General features: G+C 31.8%; 3 protein-coding genes across 5 annotated transcripts; 2 read left to right on the plus strand and 1 right to left on the minus strand.

Annotated features, from left to right (window-relative positions):
- The first annotated feature begins 3,980 nt into the window (after positions 1 to 3,980).
- LOC100814806 (uncharacterized) lies at positions 3,981 to 7,100 on the plus strand. 3 transcript variants are annotated; one of them, XM_006600161.4, is made up of 7 exons: positions 3,981 to 4,078; positions 4,313 to 4,378; positions 4,540 to 4,593; positions 4,681 to 4,823; positions 4,902 to 5,080; positions 5,158 to 5,247; positions 6,491 to 7,100. In XM_006600161.4, exons 2-7 carry the CDS (start codon positions 4,329 to 4,331, stop codon positions 6,719 to 6,721), a joined length of 747 nt encoding a protein of 248 aa, XP_006600224.3. In that variant the 5' UTR covers positions 3,981 to 4,078; positions 4,313 to 4,328; the 3' UTR covers positions 6,722 to 7,100. The 3 variants fall into 3 exon arrangements, with proteins under 3 accessions (XP_006600224.3, XP_040866852.1, NP_001241412.1); XM_041010918.1 differs by lacking the exon at positions 3,981 to 4,078 and having other exon boundaries at positions 4,328 to 4,378; positions 4,681 to 5,080; NM_001254483.2 differs by lacking the exons at positions 3,981 to 4,078; positions 4,313 to 4,378 and having other exon boundaries at positions 4,558 to 4,593.
- Positions 7,101 to 8,135: 1,035 nt separating this feature from the next.
- LOC100802173 (uncharacterized) lies at positions 8,136 to 12,089 on the plus strand. The gene is made up of 11 exons (XM_003550571.5): positions 8,136 to 8,573; positions 8,790 to 8,857; positions 8,979 to 9,034; positions 9,131 to 9,194; positions 9,303 to 9,348; positions 10,414 to 10,527; positions 10,639 to 10,670; positions 10,807 to 10,867; positions 11,172 to 11,263; positions 11,349 to 11,585; positions 11,876 to 12,089. Exons 2-11 carry the CDS (start codon positions 8,813 to 8,815, stop codon positions 12,023 to 12,025), a joined length of 897 nt encoding a protein of 298 aa, XP_003550619.1. The 5' UTR covers positions 8,136 to 8,573; positions 8,790 to 8,812; the 3' UTR covers positions 12,026 to 12,089.
- A 3,217-nt stretch (positions 12,090 to 15,306) lies between these two features.
- On the minus strand, positions 15,307 to 16,959 carry MYB205 (transcription factor MYB205). The gene is made up of 3 exons (NM_001355658.1): positions 16,753 to 16,959; positions 16,544 to 16,673; positions 15,307 to 16,048 (listed from the first exon to the last, which is right to left on the minus strand). Exons 1-3 carry the CDS (start codon positions 16,883 to 16,885, stop codon positions 15,388 to 15,390), a joined length of 924 nt encoding a protein of 307 aa, NP_001342587.1. The 5' UTR covers positions 16,886 to 16,959; the 3' UTR covers positions 15,307 to 15,387.
- Positions 16,960 to 18,429: the final 1,470 nt, after the last annotated feature.

An 18,429-nucleotide genomic window follows, 5' to 3' on the forward strand; every position in this document is an offset into this window, starting at 1 on the left:
TTTAATTCAAATAAAATTATTTCCACTATAATCTTAAAAAAAAGTATTACTAAGTAATAGTTTTAACTTTTAAATTAAAACATTTTTATCTTAACAATAAATCTCGGGTTAATTTCAAATATGGGAACGTGTGTATTGCGTAAAGTGTAATGTAAATATTCTTATTCTATTTTCCATTTCTGGTACACATAGATAAATAAGAGAAAAGAGGAGATTATTCTACTTTCCCCCTTTCCAAACCCTATAAATCTTTTTTTTTTTTTTTAGTATTCAAGAAAGTCCTACCACATGGGTAGGGTCAGGCGAAGAGGTGAGGAAGAAATGGAGGCACTTGGTTGGAGGGTTGGACAGTGCCTGCTCTTTACAAATATTCACCTGCCTAACCAAAAGGGCTAACTCTATAAGACTTATGTTGTCACTTTTTCTTTTAACGTGATTAGACAAAACCAAGTTTTCTTTTTTTCGAAATAAACTGGATGTATATCCTTTAAGGAAGTGAAAAAAAAAAATCTCCTTTACAAAAGATAATCGTGTTTGAACTATGTAAAAATTATCATGAAGGGTAAAAATTTTCAGTCCAAATATTTAATACACATACATATCTAAAGTTTAAACTCAAAACTTATAATTAAATTAAAATAATTCCATTTCAATCGATGTACTACCAAATTCTTATTATAAACCTTTGAAGTAAGGTAAAACTCAAATTTACCTCCTAAGCCATACATTTAGGATGTATAAACCATAATGCATGACATTTCCTTCCACGCGGTTCTGAGGACTATATTCTCAGCAAGTACACATTCATCTATTAATAATGCAGTGGAGAGAGGTGGGGAAGGATACCGTTCTCTTCACTCTGAAGAAAAAGAAAGAAAAATGGAATAGTACTCCTTCCCACGACAAATTATTCCATAGTTTGAGTATGAGTTAATGTGTCTATAATTTCAGTCAATTTTGACATATGATATGCATGCAAGCTTTTTAATTTACCAAAAGAATTTGATAAAACTAAATTATCAGTCCCATAAAACTTAATCAAGATCATAATATAGTCTCAGATTTTTTTATATTTATAATTAAGATGTATCTTAATTTTATATTTAACATCCAACTAATGTATCTAACATTAGGTGGATCCATTTTAAAATAAAACAATACGTCTGATTGTGTGACTCTGTAATTAAATTAGAGATCAAATCTCATATTTTAGTTAAAATTTCTAAATACTAAACAAACCACTTATACTAAAAAACACATTTTGGTAATAGTCTACAAATTTTTGGAGAATGTAATAATTTCTATAGTCTTAGCCTAGGATGATGAAAATAAATTGGGACCAGACCAGGTAATTGTAAAATAAAGAAGCATGACTACTGGGTCAGAAAAATGAAAGCAAGTATGAAGCCACTGATGGTGGGGGGGTGGTGAGTGAGTGAGTGGGACTGTTGTTGTATTGGTCCAAAAAAAAGGGTAAGTAGTGCCTTGCAGGGTTCAGGCCTGGAAGGACTTCAGCACCAATATAAAATCAGTAGGGACAGAACTAAGCGTACACTTATTATCCTTTCCTTTGCATTGAACCATCTGATCTGACTCCCTCAGTTACCAGTCACTACCCCACATTCAAACAATCTCTCTCCAAATTATAGTTACATTGAATATTGATTCCTCACGCTTGCTGTAAACACTTGTTTTTACTTATGCTTTCTCATTTTCTTAACTAACCATTGTACTACTCAAAATCAATCAATAATTCTCTCTCTCTTTTTTTTTTTACATTCGTAATTGTGGGATTTATTTGAGAGTTTAATTATTTCATGCAACATTGTATTACCATCATATATTTTACCGATAATATCATACATCACATCATGTTTAACTAATAAGTTAAATCCTCTTAAATTTACTTAATCAATCAAGTTAAATTTCTTTAAATTGAGTATTTATTCTTTGAGTGAATTTCTTCCTTATTTTTTTCTTAATAAATAACATCTATCTAATCCATTGAACTAGACTCTTTAATATTTTTTTTCTTATTCTTTTCATCTATTGTAACATATTTGACCTTGATATCAAAGCCAATTTAGAAGAGCATCTCTTAATTATTTTTGTAGTGGAAAAATGTTGGGTAAATGTTTTGATATTTATAATTCTATATTGTTTTTTGAAATATTATTATAACTATACTCAAAGTTCTTTTTTTATTTTTCAACTACCGAACAAGTATAATTAAAATAATCGTTTAACTAATCATATTTTATTCAATTTTTAACCTAAATTCAATAACGATCTAATTCAAAAGTAATGTCCACACTATCTAATTAAATTAATAGAGTCATAAGGTCTCCTTTAAGTTAATGTCTGGAAGTAATTTTAATTGATACTATTCAAATTTCTATTCTCAATCTCACGTACCACTAAAATCAAGTTCACTTAAAATTTAATGTGACAACTCTAATCAAACACACGTCTTAGCCTTGGCAAATATTGAATTCAGGTCTTGCACGTGAGGAATGAATATATGAGGTTCTTTTTTTTGCCACTGGGCCATCATGAAATCTGTTCTTGAAAAAATTCTCAAGATGGTCCCTACAAATTAACGACACCCTCTCCCCAACGGGACCAAACTTTTTTTTTAACAAGCAAAAACCCCAGGGGTAAAAAATTTATGATGAAGCAGCCTTGCACTATATGCCATTACATACTAAGGCCCAAACTTATATAAATTATATGGCTCTCCTCTCTCTTTTGTACGCACAGTTCATGCACTCCCTTTCTCTGTGGTAGAAATTCATACGAAGAAGATGAAGACCACTATTCTGAATCTAGCAACTGGATAAGAAAATGGGAATGGGTTACAAACACTCTCCTCCTTTCCATTTTATTTGTTGTTTAAGATAATGCACCTATTTATAAAAAAAATTGATTGTATCAATTTTTATGATAAAATAACCCTATTAATTACTGCTACATTGTACAGTTACAATATATCTGTACTACTTTATTTATTTTCCAATGCTACATGAGTAGGTGGGGTAATTGCCTCATTACTAAAAAAAAGCAGAGCAATGAAAATAAAACCTTGCCAAACAAAGAGACAGATGATAGTGAGTCTTACTAGGATTTTTTTTGGGTGTAAAATCTAACTAGGAATCTAAGATTGTTCATATAACTTGAAACGGCAACATCATGTCATGTCATGCGTACCCTTTGTCACTCCTTGATTTAATCAAATGATTTATACTTCGTGACCTTTACTATCATGATGTTAAAATAAATTGATTTGACCAACTAATAACTAGATGAATGATAATACAATAGTAGACACTTATTAAACATCCAACGTACTATGTTTTAACAACCAGTTTTGTTCAAAGTTGGCAAAAGATATATGCCAACCAGAGGATAGTATTTGGATAACAAAAATGAAAAGAGTTTCTAAAAGTCAAAATTCCAATTCGAAAAGAAAACTACCTTCTCACCATTTGCATCATGAATCTTTGAGTACGTACGTGCAACAGCTGCAAGAACTCCTCTGAACATTCTCCTTAGTCATTAACATCTTCATGTATCTTATCCTCTATTTTTGTTCATCCATCCTATGAGTTTCTTCTTCTCCTGCTAATTCATACCAATTACCAAGTGTTGTGTTTAGTGTGTACCCAAAAACAAAGTGTTTACACATACACACGTACGTGTGAGAAAAGACAAATAAAGTAAACAAAAAATATGAACTCCATCCTTTCCTATATAAATAAATAGATATTTACATTCACTTCAAACATTAAATACTAAGTGATTAGATAACTATTTTGTTTGATTGTTAAGAGTTCAAACGAAATTCCCCGATGCAAAATTTTTTTTGTCTCTGTTGTCCAACATGTGTTACATGCCTTACAAGTTATAATTACAACTCATGCAGGAGGCAATCTCAATCGTATATCATGTCTCTAAAAATGTGCGCAATGAGAGGGAGGTGAAACAAATGGAGCCATAGTACTATAGTAGTAACCTGTTTAGCTGTTTGCTTAACTGCTGGCGCTGCATACAACAAACAAAACTCTAACTTGATATCAAGGTGAGAGGAGCCGCATTCAATACAATCACTTTTTCCATACATTCAAGCATGATTTTCACTATCTTATAGTTCTGAAGTATTGAATGGATGAAAAAGTAATGTGTGAATAATTTTAAATGTGATTAAAAAATTAATCTTAAAAATAAGAACCATATACTAGTTATCATAAGGATGATAATTAACTATATATTTAATCTTAAGTCATGACTGACTTGAGTGTCGGATTCCATACAGGCACCTCAATGTGGCCATGCAAGCTCCTTGTTGCCGACGTGCTCCGCCCTTGAAATCGTCATGGCGGTTAGTTTCTAAATCGGATCACCATCACCTGAAGCCAAAAAGTTTTTATTTGAATTTTGTTATGTTTTCAGTGTTTTAAAAATAATGGCTTTATCTTTTAATGAGGGATAAAAATATATAATGTAAAAATAAAGAGTCCCGTTGGTTTATAAAATTGAAAGGAAGAGGAAGGAGAATGTGAGTCTGTCTCTTCCGGCGAGCATGCCCATCAGATGGTACGAGCAAAATCAAACCCATAATTGTTTGTTAATAATTCTTTTTTATTTTTCAAAAGTGATGATTTATAGCGTTTGATTTGTTAGTATTCTGCATTGGCAACCGAACCAAGGAAGCGTTGTGAACAGCCAAGTCCTGAATGAGATCTCGCAGTGCGTCGAAAGCCTCAACGGCGTCAAAGAAGGAAGATGCAAAGCCTCCCTCACTTTCTACAGACCCAATTTACGAGGTTACTCTTCTCTTTGCTTTCGGTTTTTGGGTTTTTTAGTTTTCTCTGAAACCCTTTCTTTCGTTCTGTTTTTCGCAGACCAGTCGGTGACCATCGATTTCCCGCGCGATTTTCTGGGGATATCGATGCTGGAGCAGCCGAACAAATACTACTTCATCATTCGCGGCCAGAAGATTGTTCTGGAGGCCGATTCTTCTATCTTGCTTATCATGGAGAAACTCCAGTCCTACAAGTCCAAAGTCGCCCTTCATTTCGAGGTTCGTTTTGTTTTGCGAATGCCGCGGTTTTTATTCTTGTGTTTTTGCTCGCTTAATCTGTTATGATGGTGCTGCAGGGAGTGCTGTATAAATTGGGTGACTTTCAGATGAGAGTCATTAAAGTTGTTCCCAGTCAAGCAGAAAGTCTCAGAGGAATTATGATTGAGGTGTGTCAACTCTGAATTCTAGTTGCTGATAATAATACATGTTTGTTACTTCTTCTTGGTGTGTTTATGGTATGCTGATCCAATGTTATCAATAGCAGATTGTGGAAAATGGTGGATAGAGTTGCGGGGAAATATTGAAAGTTGCATAGTGGTTGAAATAAATCAATTATATGTGGAGAATAAGTTAAGCTGTAGGCAGATTAAAAATAAACTATATAACAATTGGCATAACATTAACTCAAAAGTTCAGTTGTTCAATACAAAATACTGATGAAGACATTAAAAAGAATGGGGGTGTGGGAAATTGTGACTGCGGGGAAAAAGTCACTTGTCCTGCATCCCGGTCACGAAACTGTCATGTCTGTTGCAGCTGCAATAGCAGTTTTTGCCGGAGCCTCACTGCAATGGAGTCGCAATAGCGGATTGGAGGATTTCGTTATGCTATAGCGCTATAGTGGCTATTTAAACACGCTGGTAAACAGAAATGTGAGGTCTAAATAAATGTCATCTTTGAATTGGTTTGGGTAATCCTGCATCAAACTTTGGAAAGGAAATGTACAGAATCCATTGCTAGTGTTGTTTTTTCCATCATGTCTGTTATACAAACAGCAATTTGTCATGATTGTTGTCTCATGTCTAGCTAGTCTCTTTAGTATCTCCTGAATATTGAGATAGCTTATCGTGTTTTTTATGTACGTGATTCAAGAATTGATTGCATGAATGGTCTAGTACTCATGTATGTAACAGATGGGTTCACAGTAAATTAGTAACTAACAGGCTGACACTCTAGGTGTGGCTTTTGTAAGGTGTTAGCTCTTGTTTTTTTTTTTAACTTAATGAATGATTAAAAACAAAAAAAGTAACTAACACAGTGTAAATGAAGAATGAAAAAGATACCCAATTGTATCTCAATGTGATGTGGTTATTCTTTACTTTGTGCCTTTTAGTTAAGAATGTTTTGATAAATGTAACTTGTACTTTTGATTCAATGAGAATTTAATTATAATATATGAATTACTAAGTTTAAAAGATTATTCATATATATGAATACTAAATTTTGATTCAAAACAATTTAACTCTCTGGCTTGATGACTTCTTCGCTTAAAGACGAAGACCCCATATTTGATCTAGTTAGTATTTCCTTACAAATTTGACCATCGTCACTCTCTTTTCTCCTTTAGAATAATCTTGCTTAGTTTTACTTTCCTTCTAAATTTAAATATTCAATGTTCATTTTCTGCAGATTGAGTATCTCCCTATTTCGTCAGTTGAAAAATCCAAGCAAATTTTGGAAGAGTTCATTGATATATGGAAAGAAGTCGTGTCTAAAAAATCATTAGCTGGTCAGTTCATGCATACAGAACCAAATTATGCAGAATATGGGCTTTCTGACAATTATACCTCTCAGCATACAGCTGTTCAGTATGCTGCTGCGTTGGCCCAACTGATTCAATCTGCACAGTTACGGAATTAGGACCTTTGTGGAGGTGAACAACCAACCGTCTGGGTTCAATAATTGTGTGATTGCAGGTATCTAACTCAATTGTGTTTAGCTGTTTGAAGTTTGAAGCCGAATTATCAAGTTGTGAGGGGAATGGCAGGTTCATACAAGGTGTGGAGTGGTGGTAGATTGCGTTGATGCTCTATATTCTGTTGTATAATATATTCATCAAAGGCAACATATATGTTTTGTTTCTCTTGGTAGTTGGTATCAGAATGTAAAATGTAATTGTTAAAGTAATCTTTTCGGGTCTCGTTTTGTTTCCTAAATGATCTGGAGAAATGATCAGTAGACAATTATAAGAAATATTCGGCATATTACTTGAGTGACTGAATGAAATTGGCTTTTTAAATTTTAGTCCAGAAATTACTTTTGATTTGGTGCATTTGCCTCTATCTATTAAAGTCTTATTTATAATTGGAGAAAAATAACAAAAAAAATATATATATATATATGTGATAAAGGTTTCAAGGAAGTGTAAAAAAATTTACTTTACAAAATAAATTGATATATACTATATAATATTGTTCATGTTTGTTATTTGCAATAAGATTAGTGGTAAGTAAAAATTGAACCTTACCGATTAACCAACAATTAAAATAGAAGAATAAATGTAATTATTTATGATAGTTGTAACAGTCAAATCAAATTAAAAATTGAGTAAAAATTAATAGACCTTTTTTTTTTACTGCAAAAGCTCATAGACCTACTAATGTATTATCTCATTTAATAATTATAATTTTTTGTTATAAAAATATTTATGTTGTGCATTACAAAAATTAAAAATATTTGTCATTATTAAACTATAAAGTTTCTTGTCACTCGAGAGTCCACCGAGTTTATTTAAAGTTTGTCCAAAGTCTAAAAAAAAGAGTTTGCTCAACATACTCGAAGAAGACAAGTGAACTTGTAAACTTATAAGGAAGTTAACTCTAACCATATTTATAATTAATATTTTAGTTTATTGTACAAGACAAATATTTATAAAATTTATATACACATAAAATCTAAAATTTATAGCAATCACAATCCTTAATTTTTTTAAATGAATGGTTATTAATGTAATTTATTTTCTAAAGCGCTCTCTCCTCGCTTTAGAAGAACCAAATCCAAAAAAATTTAATTATAAGAGAAAAATATTTTATTCGATGAGAATAAATGAAAGCAAATACAATCATCTGAATAATATACTTCATCAAGTATTATATTAAATATTTTTTCATTATTTTTTTATTTATGTAAATTTTAAGTTATGAAAATTATAATTAAAAGAGAAAAATATTTTATTCAATGAGAATAAATTGAAACAAACACATCATCATGATAAAAAAAAAGTTGAAGTCCAAGTTACGATAATTAAGATAAGATATGCCAAAAAAAATATTGATAAAGTACATTTTACAAAGATAAATAAAAAAAACATCTACAAGCAGGGAATTAGTTTTTTTTTGTTTTTGTTACAATCACAGAATATAATTATAACACTTTTTCTCATATTACTATTAACCAAAATAAGAAAAAGTTTCTATCATTAAAAAAGAAAAAAAATCCCTATTTCTCCAAAAAAAAAATTCAGTTTCATCGGGAACCTAAACAATTCAGAAAAAAAAAAAAATGGGGAACCTAAACCTTAGGTAGGTTTTAGCAGCAGTGCAAAAGACTATAAAGTGTTTGAGTAGTGGGGCGAAGCAACGAGCGGCTTATTAGTTCGTAATGCATTTTCTTCTTTCTTTGTTTTCACAACTGCCCTCTGCTTTCAAACATAGATACACTCATTCTGCTTCTTCCTCTCTCCATCAAACATCAAACATCAAACATCAAACATGTATGCTCTCTGTCTCACGTTTCTGTTTCATGTTGTGTTCTGTATCTATTTATCCGAGGATCCTGTTTAACGTGTCTTCCCAAAGTCTACGAACTAGATAACTTACTCTGCCGCCCTTGACCGACCTTATTTAGTCATCGGAATAATGAATAACCGAGCAACATTCTCTGTTTTTATGTTAGCAATATCTTATTCAGAATTTGTTTTCTTTCTCAGTTTGGGATCAACATTAGACTCTCATGGCTTCAGGGTCTGGAAAGGACGGTCCTGGCGTCCCAAGGAAGGTTTGCTTTCATCTCTTCAATATATATTACTTATCATTATCAATACAATTTTTTTTCCATCACAAAGTAAGATGATTTAATCTACCGTTGTTCTCTTGGCAAATAATCTGTGCCATTGCAGCCTAAATTTAAACCAAGAGCCCCACCTCGTCGAGTGATAAAGCAAGAAGTTAAAGCGTATGGATTATTTGGATTGACAACAGTTTGTGTAATGCAAGATTAATTTAATGATCCTCTGCTTCTTAGCTCTTACTTTTTTTTCTGTTTCTGCAGTGAAGTGGTTGATGATGCTGATGCAGAACAGGCTGCTAAGGAGAATCTGCTGAAGCGTTTCAATGTATATATGGTTTTCACTTTTTAATTTGATTGGTATCCCTTATTCAACTTTTCTCTGACTTTGTATTCCCTTGTTGAAATGTTCTTTTATTTATTTAATTGTGTGTAGGAGAGGGAGAGTGCCATGAAGGCAAAGTACAAGGTTGAGAAAAAAGGTTTAATATGTTACTTGCTGAAATTCTCTGATCCATTTTTCTTTGACTTTTTATATCTTCAGCCTTGGTTTTCTGATTTCACCATCTTAAGCGGTGTTTTATCTTTTTGTTCTTCGTAACTGAATCATGAAAACAGATCTTACTCCTCAAAATGAATGTGCACACAAATGTGTAAAGTTTATGTGACTGTGTCAAATAGAGAAGCAGAATGAGGGAATTGTTAAGAATACTAGTGAAGGTAACTTTTGCAACAATATTTAGATTGTCAAGCATAGGAATACTTATAGATATTCAATATCACAGTTTGATATTCAATATCACGGTTTTTTAACTTTGTTTAGATTTCAAAAGCAATAAAGTGGGAGCTGACTAAGTCTGTTATTTGGCTTATCTATTTTTTACTTTTAGGAGATTTACTAGCTTCTTTAGTTATGTACAAGATTTTTAAAAAAATGGTCTGCACACGATCATGATATCAACAAATATGAGAAAACCCCACAGCGACCAATATTTAAAACCTTGGACTTACGTATTTTGTATAGATCATGGTAACAATTAAGTTTGAGCGTCAGTTTATCCACACTCCTCTGTTCACCCTACAATAAGTGTTTAAAAAAATTTGTTCCTTTTCCTCTCTTATTATTATACACTCTACATCGCCTACTCTCACATTTGTTGAACTCCTTAAATATATGTCATATGTTGTGTGCACCTATTGTCAATTGCTTTCATTATTATTGTTGGTTAAGCAAGTTGCTACAAATAACTGCTCGGATACCAATAGGAATGTTTACTGAGAATATGTTTAATGCAATGCCAATTTACTGAAAATCAATGAGTTATCATTGACTCAAATGTCTGTTCCCTTCCTTTTGAATGCCTGTGCAAGTTCTTTGCACTTCATTGATTAAAATTAATGCTGAAGTAACGTAATTTGGATACGTAGTATCTCGTCTGTCTATGTAGAGATCTCAAAATGAAGCTTGACATTTCTCCCTTTTTACTAAAGCAAGACTAGCACCATTCTTTCTGTTTTCTAAAATGGCATAGTTTATTTTATGGCAGTGTTAGCTTCACAAATTGCTTTTGGTTATGGTGGTGAATCAACTTCTATGAAATCATACGGTATTCCCAGGGGTGGGAGCAGTATCAACATCAATCTGAGTTCAGCATCTAGTGGTATGCCACCATCAATACAGTTTCATTTTATAGAATGCTATAAGATGTTGTGCTCTTTGCTGCACGATCCTTCCTCCAATTAACAATACTTTGTTGATGCTTTCATTGCAGGGGGAAAAGAGAAAGAATACCAAGAACCATGGGTGAGTATACTGAATGAAACGAATATGGTGTCTAATTTATGTAATGTTTTATCTTTTTTTGTTTGTCTTTAATTGGAGATGTAATTGTTCATGCTTATTTTATTCTGAAGTATTTGGCTGTTGGATTTTGCTATAGGACTATTACAGTAATTATCCAGTAACTCTTCCCTTGAGGAGGCCTTATTCCGGAAACCCAGGTATATTCCAAGAACTATCTTGGAGAAAAGAAAAGAAGAAAAATAAGAAAGTAAAATTGGTGGAATTTTAATATCAGATTAAGTGTGATTTCAACTATTTTATTGAGTAACAAAACTTGTTATGCTCCTTTGCAGAATTGTCATGAATTCAGTTACATTCATTGAGCCTTAAGCTGTTCACTTCTTTTTTTTTCCACTGGAATTAAGAATTTTAGTTCATTGGTACACTATGTAATACACTATGTATACTGTGCAATATCTAGTGGGCTAGTGACTTTAACTTGACATGTTTTTTTTCTGATAGCTCTCCTTGATGACGAAGAATTTGCGGAGGCTGCACAGTCCAGAACTTATGAAGAAAACGCATCAAATTCAACAATGGATCTTGGCCTTTTGGTGAGTAAACTGACATTTAAGAAATTAAACTTATCAATTCAACTTCTTTGAATTATTATAACTGTTTTGAACAAATTGTTGGTAGGAGGAAAACCCAGAGGCAAGTATGTTCTTGATTAATTTGCCTACAAAATTGCCTATGATTAAACAATCAGCTACTGCTGGAGACAAAGATGTTAATGAGAAATCTATACCTCATGGGGGTTCAAAAAACGTGGAGGAGCTCTGTGAGCTGAACGAGTTATCATCTGGCTTCATGGGTAAAATGCTTGTATACAAAAGTGGTGCAATCAAGCTTAAGCTTGGCAATACCCTTTATGATGTAAGTATTGCATTCACAAGATAAATTACAGGATGCAGATCTGAGCGTTATGCTATCATTTTTTTTTAAAATACCCAATACCCATGTTTTATCATGAAAATAAAATTTAAAAATCTTCAAAAGTCATACTGCAAGAGTGATCTTATGTGAGATTGATTCTCAGTGACATAGAAAATCATTGAAAATCAATCTTTTGTATGTTAAATGAGTTAATAAAAGGTTGATTATTGTAATGTTGGTTTCTCTATATGCTAAACTTGTACGTTTCTGATTTAAAATTTTTTTTGCAGGTTTCCTCGGGTATGAATTGTGCATGTGCCCAAGATTTGGTTGCTGTCAATACTGCTCAAAAACATTGTTGCACGATTGGGGAGATCAGCAAGCACGTTACTATAACCCCGGATGTAGACGCCATAATTGACAATTTGTCTGATTTGTGATACAATTCAAAGCATTTTGTTTTCGGATAGTTTACATACATTATATTTACGAAATTTGTTAAAATTTTGTCTTATTAAACATTGAAAAAAGTGAAGAAATAAAAAAAATAAGTATAAGTTTTTTATTTTTTTTCCTTACTCGAGGAAAGGATAATAGAAATAAGTCTTTCCATATTTTCTTCAGGAGTCAGGTTCCTATAAAACTGTGTGTTTAACGTGGTGTCACGTTAAGTGGGGAAACAGATATTTAAGAATCTGGCTATTTTTATATTTTATTTTTAAGAGAATCTGGCTGTCATTTTCCCATAGATATAACTCATTCTGTAATTGTGCTAGGCTGACGTTTGTTTTGAGTGGGGAAGCATATATATAGTATTTGAGAATCTGGTATTCCACGTCCTATGTATGTAGAGAATAGGGACGTGGTGCCTGTTGGGTTATTGTCGCAATGTATCAGACAAAAACGATACAGCAGTAGCAGCAGTAACGTGATCTTCATCGTATTTTTAGTTGTTTTTTTTATTGATAAATATTAGTCCGATAATTTTGTTATAATCAAATTAAATCACTGGAGAAATTTGAGCATGTGACCTCTAATCCTCCCATTTACCAAGAACATTATCTTATCTGCAAATAATTAATAATAATCATTCAACTAAGATTAAAAATAATCAATAATTAAGATTATAATATTTAATTTTTTAAACTAAAATTTAATATATATATATATATATATATATATATATATATAATACGACTCATATGAAAACATTTTCTTATATAAGAATAATTAATAATAATCATTATAATTAAAAATAATTGATGATTAAAATTAAAAAATTAAAATATAATATAATCATTAAATTTCAAAAAGATTCACCAAATAAATCACATTTTAAAATATCTCAATCATAATTAACTCATCATTATCTATAAAAAAAATTACCAAACAAATTAAATTACGTCATACTATGTATACCGTGTGAACTTGAGATCTAGTGTATAGTGTCCTATAATAGCACATTAATCTAATGGTTTTTAATTATGATTCAATATGAATATCTATCGAAGTGGTCCACCGTAGCTCGTGTCTTAAAAAAAAGTGATATTTGAAAAATGATTTATTTTTAAGAGATTTTATTGTAGCAAAAGTTAAATTGCATTTGGTTATAATTATAAAAAAATTAAGTAAAGGTCTTAAACTGGCCCAGTGCTTATTTTGCAGAGTCATAATCTAAAAATATGTGTGCATGCTTTACAAAATTCAAAATAAAAGATCTTAAAAGCACTTTAATTGAAAACAGTATCACTTCAAAGAATAGATATATTCATATATACGTGAAGATTATGATTCGATTAAACTGGCCAGGTGCTTATTTTTGTAGAGTTTTTCAACATCCAGCTACCGTGAAATAGAAAACTTGTTTTCCCCCGCAAACGCAATGATATCTACCACATTTCTTTGTGAGGGGAAAGTAGGGAGGGTAGTACAAACTATACCTGTTTAAGCTAAAAATGAGGAAAAGTGGCAGAGTTGTTTGTCTAGTTTAATGCATTTAGTGAAAATGATTTGGATTGAATGAGTTGAGGTAAGACATGAAAAAGGGATAGTCGAAAATAAAGTTTAACAAAAAAATTATTATATTTTCATTTTAATGTTCAAATAAATAAAAATAACAATAATTAGTTTACAAATTAATCTTATATTACCATTAATTTATTTATAAATTTTATTGTCTGTCATATATATTATAAATAATATAAAAAAATAATTAATATTACATCAAAAAATTAAAATAACAAGTATTTTTGGATAATTTTTTTTCTTACATAATAATTATAATGGAATGAAGAGTATGTCTCTAATTTGTTATCAAGCAACCAGTTAGTTAGCTCAATTAATTTATGTGAATTCTCACATTTTCACTCCTTTAATTAACTTTGAATGTTATCAAGTACGCCAAATGTGCATTTCGAATATTAACTTCTACGAGTACACAAACTGATAAAAGTGTTATGCATAACAATATGTACATCTACTTAGGCGATGATAAGTTGAAATCTATGTAGAGTTTCCTGTTAACTATATACGTGAACATGATCTAGTATTTGATATGATGAACCCAAATTAGAAATAACAAGTATTTGTGGAAAGAAAAACCTGAAGGCCAGGTCAATGGCCTACCTTGTGGTAAACATCAGATTCTATATGAAGAGCATCCATCACGTGTTCTTTTTCCATCCCCACAATTCCGTATCTCAGTAGTCATTAATGTTGCATGATGTTAATTAAAGAACCTTGGCCCATGCAACAGATTCCATACGACAAAAGGCCCTATGGTTGCATTTGAAAACGAGACCCACGGATTTGCTTCTACTTTGCAGTTTGCGCTGATTTTGATTATATTTTCATTTGTTAATTAATTGGTATACAGTGGAATTATACCCGGACATGAGTTATTAAGTATATATGTTCGATTAGTAATTAAAAATATTGTGATTCGTGTTCTAATAATACAAATCTAATGGATAAAAATAAAATAAATATAAAAGTAAGAGTTTTAATTTGTTGATAAAATTATTTTCCTCTTAAATATTTTATAAAGGATAATTAAACAGGAAATAAAAGAACTAAAATATAATATAAGATTTGGACTTATGCATTTTCAGTTCAGGAAAATAAAATGATAAAGAAGAAATGTAAAATAAAAAGTGAGATCCTTTTTTAAATTATTTAATTAAAAAAATTATAAAAAAAAGACACATTACTGGCTAAGGAAAAAAAGTAGAGAAAGCAAGTGATCAGCTACAAGTGATCTTTAGCTTTCTTAAAATTCGGTATCTCCTTCTCAATTCACTCCCTCATTATATATATTTCAATTATTCCTAAACCATCATAATTCATAAACAAACAAAATGCATATGTTCATAATGTCTTAAATATAATAAAAGAAGTGTTAGCAACCAAATGTATCAATTGGTGTGAACGAAACTGATATCGAATCTCTTGAGTAATGTCTAGTATTTGAGTTTTATGAGAAGAAGAAAAAATACAGTTGGAAAGAAAACTCCATAGTGAAGGCGATCAAGCAAAACCAAGGACACAGTGCTAGCAATGCATTCTAAGAAAGCTAAAGACTTTCGGGGCCACAGTGTTTTTTTTATTTTTATTTTTTTATGTTGTTTCGCAGCCATAATGCTATTTAACTTTACGTATACGTCAAAGACGTTAAAGCACAGAAAGAAATACTCCTATTTTGTAACCTGAGGAGTACAAAAAATTAAGAAGATCGATCGAATTGGTGAATTTTATTGGTGAACGCATATTAGTACGTACAAAAGTACAATATTTGTTGCCATTATCATTCTCCTAATCTTTCCTCAGTGGACTCAAGGAACGAAATGAAAGAACGAAGATTGTTGGAAGCATTCGCTTCGTCTGCAAAATTGTTGTGTGTCCAGTCCTTGAGAACTTCATCAGAGAACATAGGATCAGGTTGGTCCGAACAAGGCGATAACTGCTCGTGGTTGTTAACATTATTAATATTGCAGCTGAAATTGTACGAGTTTGAGAAATCTGAGTTGAGAAGATCAGACAAGCAGAAATCCCCCACGTTGAAATCTATGAGCAAATCTGTTGAGAGTTCTTTTTCTTCATCCGGAAACGACAGGAACCCGTTGTCGTATGTAGTGTGTTCCATTTGGTTTCTAATTACACCATTCACAAGCCTTGCTTCTTCTTCTTCTTCTTCTGCCTCAGTCTTGAACTTGTTCTGCATTGATGGGTGAGGGGGTGGGTTTAGGAATAACAACTTGGAGCACTTGGTAGCCTTTGTACGGACAACATGGGAATCTAGTTTAGGAGGAGATAGGGAGGGTGATGGGTTGGGCATTGGATTCTGTGTGTTGTTTCCAGTGGTTGTTTGGTGACCATCTTTCACCTTTTTCCCTAAATTGGTGTTCCAATAATTCTTTATTTCGTTGTCTGTTCGTCCTGGAAGCCTCCCAGCTATTAAAGACCATCTACACATAACAGAAAATGACACATTTCATTATCACCCGTTACCATCTAACTATTTATATCACACACCCTGCCCTTCTCGTGACTCCATCTCATAACTTATACGTACGTACAAGTATAAGAAGAGTAACAATGTTATATTCTCCTACCAATTTTCTTACAAATTTTAGGGGTTGTACTTGTATTAATTGTATAGCTTAGACTAAGTAAAAGTGAAGTTAAACAATTCTAATATTGCACCTGATTGATGCAATTAATACATGCAACCAATCATCTTGAAGTACATAAGAAAATTGCATCAATCAAGTGCTATCGAATCATGTTTAACCTCATTTTTATCAGAGATAAGTTAGACATCCTGGTTATTTAATTTATAAATATATTAATGTCTTTGGAATATAAAATAAATGCAGTATTAATAGGAAGATGTGCTGAAGGATTTAGAATTATTATAAGAAAAAAGAAATTTTAATAAAGATGGGAAAATGGATGGAGACCTGTTTCCGAGGAGCTTGTGGAGCCTGATGATGAGCTCTTCTTCATCTGGGGATATATTGCCTCTCTTAATATCTGGTCTGAGATAATTCAACCATCGAAGTCTACAACTTTTCCCGCATCTTTTCAAACCTGCATGCATGGGAAGCCATGTAATAATTAAAAATTAGCATTAGATACATACACATTTATCTTGTAGCAGAACGAGTACCTGCTCTTTTGGGAAGGTTTCTCCATCTTCCTTCACCATGGACTCTAATATATTCTCTCAGGATTTTGTCTTCATGAGCTGTCCAAGCACCTCTATTCAAACCCTCCTTTGAACAACAAGGGCTTCTCCCCATCTCTCTCTCTCTCTCTCTCTCCTTTTGTGTTGTGCTAATTAACTGCTAAGGTTGTTGTTGGATTCCACCTCACTGGCTCTCCGCTAGCTGTGGATACTTATATATATAGCAATTACGTACGTACTTTATTATAGTATATTTTTGGTGTGGTCCACACTTATATGGTCGCAACTCTTACTGTTACAATGACGTGACACTAAGTGATACGAGATTCAAATAATTTTAAAAAGATTATGCGTCATTCAGGTTGGAGTATGTTTGGACGAGGCTTTCGGTTGCAAATGCAACTGGACTCATTTAATTTGTCCCGGCGCGGAGCAATATTAGAATTGGACCCCAAGGATTTCCTTATATCATTAATCACTAATTACGTGTGTTGAAAACTTCGAGAGTATGCTACCGACTCTTTTGTGAAAATGATCATAGCGAAATGAAAATATTATTTACTAATTTCATGATCTATCATTGATTTTAGTTTAAGTATATTGTATATTTAGCTAACAAAAACTAGCATGCACAGCACTTTGGCTAGCTTACATCATTTCCAAAACCATCCGTGGATCACAGATATGAACTTCGAGTTTTGCTATGATTGAATTTCTCGAAAAATCTGCACTTCTCACTGTTTTTAACTTTCTAACCGACTTTAAATTTTATCGTCACAAAAATGAGGAATCCAACTAATTAATCTGCATGATTAACAGAAAAGCCAAATTGGAACCACCACCATTATGATAATTTTCTTCTCACCCTCTACCCAATTATAGGTATTTTAAATTGACACTCAAACTGACTTTCCCACCGAGCTTTTGGTGTTGGAAAGTTTGTTGCAGCAGTCTCCTCGAATCTGTGAAGCATGACGGCAGGCGTCTCAAAATGAGGGTAGTACATGGTGCACCACATTTCAGATTTTCAACAGTCTTATTTTTGGTCGAGACCAGGATGGCCCAGAAAATGTTTCAACCACTCAGGTTCCTCACATTTATTTTCAGTCACATTTTCTTTCCATTTCTGTAGCACGTCACACTGCATTTCATTGTCCACTTTCAACATTTATTCCACGGTTTGTCATATGAGTTTGTTAAGCAAATAGCAGTCAAATGTAAATTAATTTTTAGAGTACTTATATTTAGACATCCACAAATTTTAAACATATTTTTTTTTATTTTTCTTCTTATTAAATTATATTATCTATCATATTTGTATTTTTTTTCTTTTTTTCTCTCTCAAGATACCACATAAAATGTGGATGTCTGTGCATATTTATTGTAATTTTTAATATATTTATTTTGTATTCACTATAAAAAATTACAATATCAATAAATTAAAAATTTCCTAAAATATGATAAATTTTAAAATAATATTTTATAAGTTAAAAAAATTCCTAATTATATATGATTTGATGACACCGGAAAAACACTTACATTATCAATCCATTTTAACTAAATTATTTTTAATGACTAAAAAATATATTTGATTAAATATAATAATATTAAACAGAAAAAAATATTAATATAATACACATTAAATACTATTTCTACTTA

Source organism: Glycine max, chromosome 17, assembly GCF_000004515.6.
Source record: "Glycine max cultivar Williams 82 chromosome 17, Glycine_max_v4.0, whole genome shotgun sequence".
Taxonomy (NCBI): domain Eukaryota; kingdom Viridiplantae; phylum Streptophyta; class Magnoliopsida; order Fabales; family Fabaceae; genus Glycine; species Glycine max.